This window comes from Copidosoma floridanum, unplaced genomic scaffold (assembly GCF_036245765.1).
Source record: "Copidosoma floridanum isolate Cflo_tuat_1 unplaced genomic scaffold, Cflo_Japanese_pri ptg000006l, whole genome shotgun sequence".
In the NCBI taxonomy this organism is placed as follows: domain Eukaryota; kingdom Metazoa; phylum Arthropoda; class Insecta; order Hymenoptera; family Encyrtidae; genus Copidosoma; species Copidosoma floridanum.
In genome coordinates, this window is record NW_028321883.1 from 27,168,238 (window position 1) to 27,181,036 (window position 12,799).

The window sequence follows — 12,799 nt, forward strand, 5'->3', positions numbered from 1 at the left end:
TCGGAAATTTCTAGCGCGAGTAATCATACGTGGAGGTGGAGATAAGAAATCGTAATACAATGTGGTATGTAAAAAAATTTATTATCGGTGTCCGTAGGTAATTAAAAATTCAAAGTTCAAAGAAGTTCGAAAAAAATATTCATAAACCAAATAAAATAAAACATTGTTTTTGTTTGGTTTTCAAAATAAATTAAAAAGTTGGAGCATGATTATCTAGTGCCGTATAATTTAAGTGTGCGGTCCATGCTCACGGATGCTATAAAGTCGGCATTTCTTCCAAAACGAACGGCATGTACAGCTGCCGTGTGTTCATTGAATGTTTTCAACTCGACCCACTGTTTACAAATGTAAATTCTGAAACGGTTTTAATAAATTAGTTTTTACACTTTAACATCTTTGATGTGTGACAATTTAGTGCAAATTTTATACCTGACGTCCGAACCGCAGACAGCTAAATATGTGCCACTTTGATCGAAACATATATCTTTCACCTCGTACGACTCGTCTAGTTGCAAAGTCTTGAAGTTTTTCAATTTTCGCAAGTCCCACAATTTGACACAAGAATCTTCAGCCGCAGTTGCCAGGTAATAACCGTTTTCCGAAAAACTGATGGATGTTATGATGCCAGAATGTCCCGGAAAATTGGCAACGTTTGACTGTTCTTTCAAATCCCAAATTTTCACCTGCGAATCTGCTGTACCGGTACCGAAAATCAGACCATCAGGATGAAATTGAGAAGTTGTGAGTGGCTGACTGTTTGAACCCGCAACCTAGGGTATTCCAATTTTTTATTTAACATTAAAGTTATTTCTGGAAAAATTTAGAAGAAACTTGTGTGCTCACTTTGGTAAGCAGTTGCCCGGTTCTAATATCAGAAAATGCCCAGCAATGATCCAAAGAAGAGCTAAGTAAATAGTCTCCGGTAGGATGTAAGGACAATCCTGTAACAGGTGCATCGTGAAAGCGTAACGTAAGTGTCAGATGAGCATTGTCGACGTTCCAAGTTCGGATCGTTGTATCCGGTGATGCCGTCATAACTACGTCTTCCGTTGGATGGTAGATTACCCGTGATATCTGTCAATAGAAAATACTTTTCAATGCCTCAGTATAATTTTTAACATATATATATATATATATGGTTCTGGTTACCTTCTTTGTGTGACCTTTTAAAATTGCAACTATTTGCTCGGTATCCTTATTGAAAACTGTTGCCACTTTGTCAGCTCCACCAGTGACAATTTTGCTTGTATCAGCTCCGTGAATATCTAAAGACAAAATACCAGGAGCACTCGCAGAATGAAGACCCTGAAGTGTTAAGACAAAAATATTAATTTATGACTGATTGATAAGGAATCACAATCAAAATTCCTTACAGGATGCGATGCCAGGGTTTGGAATGATTTGATAGTTTCTTGCGAGGAAAGATCTTCTGGTATTGATCTGCCTCTCTTTTTTCTCTCTTGTGTCAATACTGTTGCTTTGTCTTGCAGTTTCTGAATCACATCGTCTGTTATGCCAGCCTGTTCATCTGGTTGTGCAGCCATACCACCAGCTTCTCCAGCAAGTGCCTGTGATGAATAAAAAAAATAAAATAAAAAAAAAATGTTTAAAAAATGCTGAAATTAATTTAAATTCAAACAAATATTATAACTAACCGGCTGTGGAATATTCGTTGCTGATGTTCCAATTTGTGGCTTAAGCAAAGCAAGGGCTTCCCTGGCTGCAGACACTTCCTTTGACAACCTTGCAATTGTGCGACAGGCTGAATCATGCTGATACAAGCCATGTGATAATTCATCGTGTGTAGTTTGTAACTGTTTTCTCAAGCTAAACGAGCTGAGCATCGCCGCATCATACTCATCCCGTAAACCTCTCAAAATAGAAGGAATTGATGTAGCACTTGGTGCGTGTATTTTGGACTCATGTGCTGGAAGATTATTACAATTTAACATATTTTATGAAACTAAATATAAATTTGTTCAAAACTTACGTCTGAGGGGAATGAGTTCACTTATGTGTAGCTCTTTTCCATTAGTAGGATCTATTCCATTCTCTTGTACATATTTTTCTATGATTTCTTTTTCAAAAATTAATCCAGAAACTGGTGAAACAACTGGCTCTTCCGGAACTTCATTGGAAACTAAAAAAAAAAAAATTGCAATGAATTTTTGAACAAAAATTAATGAATGTAACACTACTTGCTCTCTATGCAAGACTGTTGTCTTGACTCTATATTTTTGAGAAATAGTAAGCGCGCACAATAATGCAAGTTATATTATCGATCAAGAAACCTGATGCATTTAGTTACTCTTAAAAAATTATTTTTGATAATTTTAATCCTCTTTGAGGGTCGTTTGTAATTATTAACATAAAGATTGAACATAACCTGAAGTTTAGATAAACTTATTTAAGTATACAAACGAGTTAACAAGCTAAATTTTTGTAAATCAACTGTCATTATTTAGTAAAACACTTAATGCAATTTTTTAATAAAAACCCGTGCTTACATGGTAAACAAATAATGTAAAAACATTTTTTAAACTTACGCGCACAGTACAGCATTTTGCCCGCAGTTTGTTTTGATCCAACTAGCAGACCGAAAGTGTGTTGTGCACTGCTGAACGGCTGAACTCAAATCAAGATAGTTCTGTGATTCTGAAAATTATTCTGAAGTTTTTCTTTGGACAAAACTACCTACTTAATTAGTATTGAAGTGAATTTTAAGGGTTTTTATAAGTGCCATCGAAAATGGAAAGAACGAAACGAAGTCCCAAAGCTACGTCAAACGTCAAAAAAAAGATGACGTGAGTACCAAGTACTTTTGAATTCATGCATAGAAATGGGGTTTTGCGAAATGATATTAATATTTACAAGTATTTTTCGTGTAGGAGGGAACAAATACAAGAAGCAATTATCAAGAAGAAAGAGTGCGATGCAAGAGCTTTGAAAATTGTCGAACAGTTGCTAGAACCAGAAGTTGATCCTTCATGGCTAGTTGAAAAAGTTATAACTACTTCATTATTAAGTGAAGATGTATACATATATGTATATTAGGAAGGATTTTTTTGAATAATGATAATTGTAATTTTAGCTTCAACACATCAACAGATGCCACATGGAGGATGTGATTGAAGAAAGAGCAATCACTAGGATATGTGGTTATGTATTGTGCCAAAAGCCACTTACTGTTGTCTACAAACAACAATATCACATATCATTAAAAGACAAACAAGTTTATGATATTTCTAAGAGGAAAAACTTTTGCAGCTCAAGTTGCTTTGGTGCATCAAACTACTTGCTCGAGCAATTATTGACCAGTCCTCTATGGATGAGAGACAAAGAAGAAATTCCTACGTTTAAAATATTTAAAAAAGATGTTTTAGGGAAAAATAATCATCATGGAGCTACATTAAACTTAAATGAAGGTTGCAGTATAAAGGAAGAAAATGAAAAGAAAGACCAGTCAGCAGAAAAAAATTCAGTTCAGGAGGAAAACGAATTTGACTTAAGCGAGACACAGGAAACTGAAGGTAGAGAAGTTTTAGGAAGTATAGAAGACTTTGTTCTTAAAACTATTAAGAAAGTGAGCAGAGATACTTTGAGGGGCTCTTCTCAAAACGTGCCTAATATTAACGAAAGTATAGATATCAAAGAAAATGAGATACCAGTGGAAACTGTGTGCAAAGATAAGTCAGTACTAGATGAAAGTACATCTGAAATGGTTCAAAATTCTGCTGAAAAAAATGTTATTAAGTGTTATGATGATGCAAAGAAAGATGGAGAAATTTTGCAGCAAGTTGTATACACTGAAAGCACTGCTGAAAAAAATCAGGATGCCTCCATTAAACAAGATGATGATGATGATGATGATGACGATATAATTGAGCAATACAATTATTTTACAGACGAATCTACAAGTAAAATTTTATCCGAATCGTTTTCAGAATCAAGTATTGCGGTGAAGGAAAAAGAAATAAAAAAAAATTATGTCGACTGTTCACGAAATAAAATGAATGCAAGCATAGTAGAAGATTTAAAGCGTATCGAAAAAGATGAATCTCCAAAATCAGTTCCTGCAGTTCATGCAGAATCCCAGAAGAAGGAAAAGATAGAAAAGAAAAAATCCAGAGTAGATAAAAAGAAAAAACGTGAAGTTGTTGTAGAAAATTTAACTGCTGGGATTGAAAAAAGTTTTCAGGAATGGGTCACAGAAGAAACTATTAGTTTTTTATTTGGAGACGATTCCGTAAAGCAAAAAGCTATTGAAAAAGTAGCACACAGAGACAGATATTCTTTACTGTGCGAGAAATTGGATAGGTTGCAGTTTGAAGATGAACAAGAAGATGCTTTGATATTAGAAAAACAAGTTTTAAAGCCAGCACCACACTTTGACGTTCTCAGAGAAGAAGGAAAGAAACTCGAAATTAAGGTAAAATCCACTATAAATGTCTATTGAGAAGTCTCTTCATGTTTAACAAAATATTTTAGGTACGTGCTTTTTACCAAGGTAAAACAACATTTGAGGAATTGAAGAATCCCGAAGCTGAGGAAGATGATCCTGATACAGATACTGTTTTACCTTTGACTGAAGCTCACGCTCCTCAAGCACTTCGTCGCAAAATTTTCTTAGAAAAGCTTGACCACGTGTAAGTTTTGCAAGTTTTATTTTTTTACTGAATATTTACAAAAATTAAATCGTCTTATTTCATAACAGCTTACCGGACCTCTTAAGAACTTTGGCTGGTAATAATGAAGTTCATACAAAAGCTTGTTTGAACTATACCAGTGTGAGATGTACTGCTGTGAAAGCTTTAGTGCAAACATTTTCTTTATCAGCTAACAATATAATTTTAAAAACTGCTGAATGGACTCTTGCTGGTCTTGTTATTATTAAAATGTAAGTGATGAGATATTTACGAAAATAAACTGAATTTCTTTTTAATTAGTCTAATTTGTAAAAACATTTTTACAGGCTAAGTTTATTGGACCCTTGGCTGGCAAATTTATTATTAACAAAACAAGCAAATATGTATATATCTATGATTATGGCCTCGTACTCGCTGGACGCGAATTATTTGAACCTTTTTGTCGCTTCGTTCAATCCAAATATGAATTATTGAGAAAAATCTTTTTCATAAAATTAAGATAAATCTTTATATTTTTACTAAACTTTGCTGGTTTATTTATTTAATTCCCTTTAATAAAACTTAAAATAGTATATATGTACACTTATTAAAAAAATTGCATGCTATCATCTAGTCGTTGCACATAATTTAAGTTTCAAGTTGTGACATCAAGAAATTTAAAGACAAAAATTAGATGTGTGAGGTCCTAAAAAATGATTATCAACTTAAATATTCGAAGACCATAACAAAGTTGAAGAAATAATGGATGGGAAGAAAGATAAAGTTAGAAAACACGAGTACATAAAGAACTCTGGAAAAATTCGTAAGCAAATCGGTTGTAAAGTTAAAACGTGACTCAAGTATAATATCGTTATGGTAAGTAGTCGTACAGATACGGATTTATAACGTCATCAATAATACTATGTGCGACGTAAGAAAACAAATAAGCGAAAAATCGTACTTTATCAGATTTTTTTTTTTTTTTTTTTTTTAACTGAAATTTTTTGTACTGTCTTTAAAATAATACAATTAAATATAAATATTCCTTTTTGAAATTTATTACAAAATCGAAAAAAACAAAGTATTTATAAAAAAATTAAAATGAAAAAAATTATTCTCTATCATTTATATTATTATCCTTAGTCTCTCAAAAGAATTTATAGATTACACAGAATTTTGTTTTATACAGTGATAACTTGCAATAAATTCTTAGTTCAAGATATTTATATTTTATAAAAAACAAAATTTTCAGTAACAACACTGTTGTGAAAAAAAAAGATCGACAATGTATAAAACTTTAGAATTTTTTTTTTTTAAGTTAATGTACAAAATAGTTTGATCTTATGTAAAATTAAAAAATTTTTAACTTTAATCAGCCTACACTTTAAAAGTAGCTCCTAATATAGAAGAATTTTGCAATGGAGATGCTGGTCCATCCATCATAGGATCGACTGGAAGTATTGGGTCTTCATTGTTTCGTTGGCCAACTTTTTCTTTAAGAGCTTGATATAAACTATGAACAGCCTCGTTGTGCTAAAAATCAATTATTCACGTAGTTTCACAGAATTTCTCGAATAAAAAAACAATAAACCGCCTGTATAAAAGATTTACTAATTTACCTGACTAGTTGGTTCAAGAGATTTTATGAGAGCGTGAAGCCTAGCTATGGGCAATTTAGGGTGTACCCACCACAACAGCTTTAATAAATGCCTGGTTACGCTATCTTTCGTCATCCCCGCCAAAAGAAATTCGTCAAATATAACAGTACAAAAAGACTCATTTGTAAATTCATCAGCCATATTCATTATAAGCAATAGAATCTAAAAATAAAAATTAAAGTATATTTGAGATGACGTAGAAATTTCGTGAGTTATATTTAAAAAGTTCATCAGCTTACCAGAGTATGAAGAAACGGATCTTCGTATGCACGCTGACCCTGACAATTGGGAAGAGTAGCAAGAATCCGCATAAGACCACGAGCGTCGCCACGCGTTTTGCCTTGTGCAGAGCCCGCACCGGTTCCTATTCCTCCAACGTTTAATGTGTAATACATGGCTAGTACAGCTGCTACACCCGACTGCTGTGCAAAGGCCTGACAAGATTCAGGAGGAGGTCCTGAGTGCTCAATTATAGCAATAGCACTTTCGCGTTCATCCGGTGGTAAGCGACAGTTTAATTGCCGAATCTGATCGTCGACCTGTGGAAAAAAAAATCAATATACCGATGCCCGTTTTAGAGTTTTAAAGAAATTATTTACCATCAAAGACATCAATGCTGGTAGAAACTTTGTGACAACTTGGCTGTCGAGTTTTGGTTCCTTGAATTCTTGTGAATCAATCATTTGCCAAGCTGATAGTCCTAGTGCCAGCATTCGAAGGAGCAAAAGTAATACTGCGTTATCTCTTGGCATTCCATCTCCGTTAATAAGATTTGTCGCAGTTTTTATTGCGTTATTTGCCAAGAAATTTACTGCATAAGGATCACACAGTGTCATACTTAAATCTCCCAATACTTGTTCTTGCCCTCGCTTAAGTGAAAAAATAAAATTAACATAAAAATCAAGTATTTTATAGTTCTTGGCAATTTTTAACGACATATACCTTAATACTATCTAAAAATCCTTGAAGTTCTCGTGATCTTTTAACGTCAACTTGCTTTTCTCTTATACAAGCATCCAAGCACCATGTAAATTTATGACAAGGGTCAACAGAAATAATATCTTGGACCTATAAATCAATTTTCTTTTTTAATACTCTTGCGTTAGTTTCAAACCTTTGAATGGCTTGGAACATGTTTATATTTCACCTCTAAATCGTGCAAAGCCATTAGAAGTTCGGCTCTTAGAGTGCAGTAGTGCACATTTTTTGTCCTTAAAAATAATGTTCTCAAAAATTGAAGAACCATGTCATACAACTTGACACTGTGTCCAATCATATGTGCTAGTTTTTGCACCACTTCTCCTTGTCTTCTGACCTAGATAACATAATGAATATAAAATTTGCAGATACATAAATTTACATCAAAGTGAATAGCCTTACTTTTGGAGAAGGCATGAAGAATGGGCTGTTTAAATTAACATGGTCAAAAAGAACTTGTTCCTTTTCAATAATGTATTTACTAAATAAAGGAGAAACTTCGTCTCCAAACAAACTTTGGTTATCCTTCCAGATTTGTCTCTTTACTTCTGTGTCAGCGTCGTTGTACAGTTCTTTATCTCTGACTAAAACCTTCAAGTATTTGTCATCTATCACAGGAGTGTTCCTTAAAATACACATAACTACTGGCCTCAAGGCAGCAACTTTAACAGCAGAGAAGCTTTTTGACAATAGTTCTTTTAATCTACGATCCGTCGTTTGAGCACCTTTCTCACTTCTCTCACTACCAATTTCATTAATTTTCGCAATCAGCTTATCGCGCAAACCTTCAAGTACGGCTGCATGAAAATCTAGCCTCTGAACTTCGTGAAGATCTAGGAGTGGAAGCATAGGTCTCAAGGACGCCAATAATATTCCATTCTCCAACTAAAGTAAAATTTTTGTAAAATAATCAGTATGTGAGAAAAAAAGTTTTTAAGATTTGTTTGAAAATGTTTAAGATCACAAACCTGAAATTCTTGAATAGCTTTTAGTGGATCATTGCAGGTAGTTAAGGAATTCCTGAGGAAACTAGCCCCTGCAATGCCAAGATTTTCAAGACTATCCCCAGGTGTCCCATTATTTTTTGCACTCGACATTGTTACAATAATTGTATTTAATTTTAATTACGCCTTTGAATTTTCATAACAAATGAAAGTTTATACGGCACATCATCGTCAAATTTAGTTGTTTACATACGAAAAATACGTAAACAATATCTCTGCAATGAGACCACATTAAAATAAATTTTTGCCGTTTCCTTTCAACTAAATGAAGCTAAATAATCTGTTGACCGATTTTTTTTTGAGAACATTTCACTTTAACAGTGAAAGTGTTATTCAAAAAATAGTTTGGAAAACTCTAATATTATCTTACACTTCGGAAAGGTTAAGATTATGCACCTCTCTGTATGTCATATATATATAAACACATACATCGAGTTAATCGATTCAAATTTCGATCTATTTGTAATCGATTCCAAGTTCTCGAAGCTCGAAAAATGTTCTCAATGTAGAGATTTTAAAAAAGGAGCTTTTTTTCTAAAAAAAATATTATTTTTATATTTTACAAGTTTACAAGTAAGTAGTAGATACTTACAGGAAGGCAATTTTAATGCCGACCGCAACACGAGTGCTTGGGCCTAGTGCGAGGCTGTTGCGGTGGTGGTGGCGGCGGAGGTGCCGAGCCACAGGTGGGCATTTTTGAAAAACAGCAAGGATCGACGAGACCACGTTCGTCGAGGCACATACCGAGACAGGGTCCTCGAGGACAACCCAGCGGTGGACACGAGATGTTGCAAAACTCTGGCTCCATTTTTCTATAACAATTGCATATTATTTTCTTCGTTATCTTTTTTTAATTCCGTCATATGAAAATAATGTCAGGTCTCACGTTGATCGCAGCTGGCACAAAAGATCGCGCAGCTCCCTCATGTAGTTGCGATTCTTGTTCGAGTGGCTCATTGTTACTGAAATTTTTTTTGTGGTTGATTGACCTACACACCGGTAATTTAGATTTTCACGTCAACGTCGTGAAAAGTTTTGGCCGAAACTGAAGCAAATTAGAAAAGAAATATAAATAAATAAAAGAAAGCTTGCAAGCATATTCATGTGACAGTAAAAAAAAAAAAGCACCAACTTCAAGTATTGGCGGGGCTCTATCACGACTTTCGATCATAATCCTTACACTGCGCATGCGCACAACCACAATTTTATGTCAATTATCGAAAAAAATACTGACTTTTGCGAGATATCGAAGGTCGTGATAGAGCAAAGAGCTTTTAAATCGACATCGAGAAGAATCGAGGAGTTGGGCTCGCTGATGAGCAATCGATCTCAGCGGCGCTCTCTCGAACATTAGAACGAGAAAGAAATAAAAAACAGAGAAGAGTTCAATCGTTGACCCGAGCCGGGTTCTGCTAACGAGCTGCATTTAAAACCACGCGGAAGTGCGAAACAAAAAGACTCCGGCTTTCTAGTAACTTCTACGAGGTAAGTAGGCCAAAGTATAGGTCTTGCTACGCACCGATCGGCTCATTAGTTTTGATTTTAAACTCGAATGGTTACGGTCGCTTACGCACATCTTAGTGTCTAAGTAGTAAAGAATTTTTCGCGAAATTTCTAGAAGGTGTCTCGTCGTTTTTTTCTTCATTCATTTTTTCGTTCTCAAAGCTATTTTGAGAGTGCGCTTCTGATTTTTCTTACTTACTTTTTCCTCTTTCACTTATTTCGCTCAATTCGATAACCATATATATATACATTGTGACAATAATTTCATTTGCTACTGCTTGCAGATTACGTGCATAGTGTAATATAATTGGATTAGGGTTCAGTTGAAAAGTATATTCATATAATTTAAGTGCAATATATTATTAGCGCTTTGTATACTAATTCTCTTTATGCAGATGGCTGTCGACATTACGCGAGAGAAGGATGGAGGAGTCCTCAAGGAAATCATCAAGGAGGGCACTGGAGATGATACTCCAGGAGTTGGGAGCTTTGTTAAAGTGCATTACACTGGCACTCTGTTAGATGGCACCAAGTTTGACTCAAGTAAAGACAGAAATGATCCATTTGAATTTGATCTGGGCATGTCACAAGTTATTAAGGCATGGGATGTTGGTGTCAGGACCATGAAGAAGGGAGAAGTGGCAATACTAACTTGTGCACCAGAGTATGCCTATGGAGCAGTTGGCAGTCCTCCGAAAATTCCTCCCAATGCAACTTTGAAATTTGAGGTATATTTTTGTAAAGTTTTACTAAAAATTAATTTTTTTTTTTTTTTTTTTTTTCTTGAAGCTTTAACATTTTCATATTCTATGAGTAGATTGAAATGATTGACTGGATTGGAGAAGATCTTACTCCTGAGAAAGACAAGGGTGTTACAAGAGATCAAATCAAGGAAGGTGAAGGATTCTTAACGCCTTCATCTGGTGGATTAGTTGATGGTGTGTATTGACCCTTAAGATAGACATTTTTTTTTTTTTATAAGGGAAACTTAAAAAATTTAATAAACTATTTTAGTTCACATTACTGGAACTTACAATGGCCGAGTTTTTGATGACAGAGACGTGAAATTTACGATGGGAGAAGGTGAAGCTGAGAACATTGTTAGTGGTATTGAAATAGCCTTAGAGAAATTCAAGAAGGGAGAGATCTCGATTTTGAAAATAAAAAGCAAGTACGCCTTTGGTAAAACTGGCAGTGAAGCATTTAATATTCCGCCGAATGCCGATATAGAGTACAAAGTTGAACTGAAGAATTTGGAAAAAGGCTTGGATGTTTGGTCTCTTGACGAGCCTCAGAAAGTTGAGCAAGCCAAAATGTTCAAAGACAAAGGAACAAACTATTTTAAGGACAATAAAATTAATTTAGCTATCAAAATGTACCAAAAAGCCATTGAGTACATAAATACTGACTATGGCTACAACGATGAATTGTTAAAAGTGAGAAATAGCCTTTTACTCTCTTGTAATTTAAATCTCGCGCTGTGCTTCCTCAAGAACAAGAGCCCCTTTGAAGCCAAGGAAGCTGCCACCAAAGCCTTGGAAGTGGATCCTAAGAATGAAAAGGCTCTTTTCAGAAGAGGACAGGCCTTGTTAGATTTAGCCTTGGCTGAGCTCGCTGTTAAAGACTTTGAAGAGGTCTTGAAAATCGAGCCTAAAAATACAGCCGCGGCGAAACAAGCACTTGTTTGCAAAAATATGATCAAAAAGGACTTGGCCAAAGAGAAAAAGTTATATGCAAATATGTTCGAAAAGTTTGCAAAAGAAGATCAACAGGTTCGTAATTAAATTTATCATTAAAAATCCTCCATACCGTTGTGGATTCCCTTAAAAAAAAATATATTACGGCTGCTCAAATGGAGATATATCTATTTTTGGTGAACAGGAAACCACAGTACCATAAAATGATAAAGTAGAATAATCGGTTTTACACTGCATTCATCCTGTAGACCCTTGATTAAAAAAACGGGTTTTGAACTATTTTTTAAGGCTTTCACATGGTGTTCGTGATAAGATATTTTGTGGTCTGATAACATGCATGAAAAATATCTCTTTGGCTCGTGTAATCTTTTTTATTTGAATTCAAGTAGTTGAAACCCATCATTTTTAAACATACACAATACAAACGCGCAAGCGTTGAGATCCTGTGCGCTTTACCAAAAAATTTTAGTAAATATGTGCAGAAAGAGGAAGAGGAAAAAAGCAAGTTGCCGGACGTGATGCGTGGCACGCTTGGTGAATGGTGCCAAGAGGAGCGACCAGGAGGCCGTGATGCCACAGCTTTCGAGAAGGAAAACCCTAACATACTGATGCTCAATGCCAATGGCACTGGTGAATTCAAGAACATGTGAATGTACTAAACTGCCCTTCCCGTCAATCAAATTTCTTCCTATTCAAAGTTGACCTACATGACTGAATGATCGTTCAGTATTTGAAAAAATTCAACATAACTCACAATTATCAGCGTTTTTATATAGTTGCCGTTTAAAAAAAATTATTAGTTTTGTTGCTAATCGCCTGAACGTTATTGCATTTATAATAATTAATTTTAGTTATCTTCTAAAAGGGTAATTTTAAAGGTCTTACTGAATTTTGGTATTTATACAAAAAGTATCATTTTCGTATTGAAAACAAAATCTCAACTTAGTTTTCTACAGTTTCTCGTATATTCCATGTTCTGGAATAGAAAAAAAATAACTTGTACAGTCAAGCATTTCCATGTAAGACAACGCAATACAGTGTAAACACAGTTGTGATGTGTTAAAATCACTTATCAAATGCCTTAGTTTTTTTATAAAAAATAGTTGGTATTCAATAAACTATAACTTTTGTAATTACATCAATAAAATTGATTTTTATTACATCGTTTATCTTGCTTATTTTAATGTAATGTAAATGATTTGATGGTAAGCGCATTAATAAAATGAATAATACTTTGAATAAAAATGTTTCTTTTTTTTCTTTCTCCTTATAGTCCTTATAGCCTTCTACGAAGCGCGCGCGCTGTAGGAGATCTAGGTACTTTTGTAGGGGCT

General features: G+C 34.5%; 4 protein-coding genes across 7 annotated transcripts; 2 read left to right on the plus strand and 2 right to left on the minus strand.

Moving 5' to 3' along the window:
* Positions 1–68: 68 nt before the first annotated feature.
* Positions 69–2,684, minus strand: LOC106647142 (pre-mRNA-processing factor 19). Its single transcript, XM_014363410.3, has 8 exons — positions 2,547–2,684; positions 1,991–2,140; positions 1,656–1,927; positions 1,374–1,568; positions 1,150–1,305; positions 844–1,074; positions 430–770; positions 69–354 (listed from the first exon to the last, which is right to left on the minus strand). Exons 1-8 carry the CDS (start codon positions 2,560–2,562, stop codon positions 210–212), a joined length of 1,506 nt encoding a protein of 501 aa, XP_014218896.2. The 5' UTR covers positions 2,563–2,684; the 3' UTR covers positions 69–209.
* On the plus strand, positions 2,604–5,120 carry LOC106647141 (putative RNA polymerase II subunit B1 CTD phosphatase RPAP2). Its single transcript, XM_023392201.2, has 6 exons — positions 2,604–2,804; positions 2,889–3,003; positions 3,092–4,429; positions 4,489–4,646; positions 4,715–4,897; positions 4,973–5,120. Exons 1-6 carry the CDS (start codon positions 2,749–2,751, stop codon positions 5,118–5,120), a joined length of 1,998 nt encoding a protein of 665 aa, XP_023247969.2. The 5' UTR covers positions 2,604–2,748.
* Positions 5,121–5,770: 650 nt separating this feature from the next.
* Positions 5,771–8,620, minus strand: NELF-B (negative elongation factor B). Its single transcript, XM_014363428.2, has 8 exons — positions 8,230–8,620; positions 7,664–8,146; positions 7,431–7,598; positions 7,226–7,351; positions 6,883–7,152; positions 6,523–6,822; positions 6,245–6,445; positions 5,771–6,158 (listed from the first exon to the last, which is right to left on the minus strand). Exons 1-8 carry the CDS (start codon positions 8,356–8,358, stop codon positions 6,003–6,005), a joined length of 1,833 nt encoding a protein of 610 aa, XP_014218914.2. The 5' UTR covers positions 8,359–8,620; the 3' UTR covers positions 5,771–6,002.
* Positions 8,621–9,654: 1,034 nt separating this feature from the next.
* Positions 9,655–12,625, plus strand: Fkbp59 (FK506-binding protein 59kD). Of its 4 annotated transcripts, none has more exons than XM_014363508.2 (5): positions 9,655–9,750; positions 10,164–10,496; positions 10,586–10,706; positions 10,783–11,540; positions 11,948–12,625. In XM_014363508.2, exons 2-5 carry the CDS (start codon positions 10,164–10,166, stop codon positions 12,113–12,115), a joined length of 1,380 nt encoding a protein of 459 aa, XP_014218994.2. In that variant the 5' UTR covers positions 9,655–9,750; the 3' UTR covers positions 12,116–12,625. The 4 variants fall into 4 exon arrangements, with proteins under 4 accessions (XP_014218994.2, XP_014218997.2, XP_014218996.2 ...); XM_014363511.2 differs by having other exon boundaries at positions 11,935–12,021; XM_014363510.2 differs by lacking the exon at positions 9,655–9,750 and adding an exon at positions 9,815–9,886.
* The last annotated feature ends 174 nt before the right edge of the window (positions 12,626–12,799 follow it).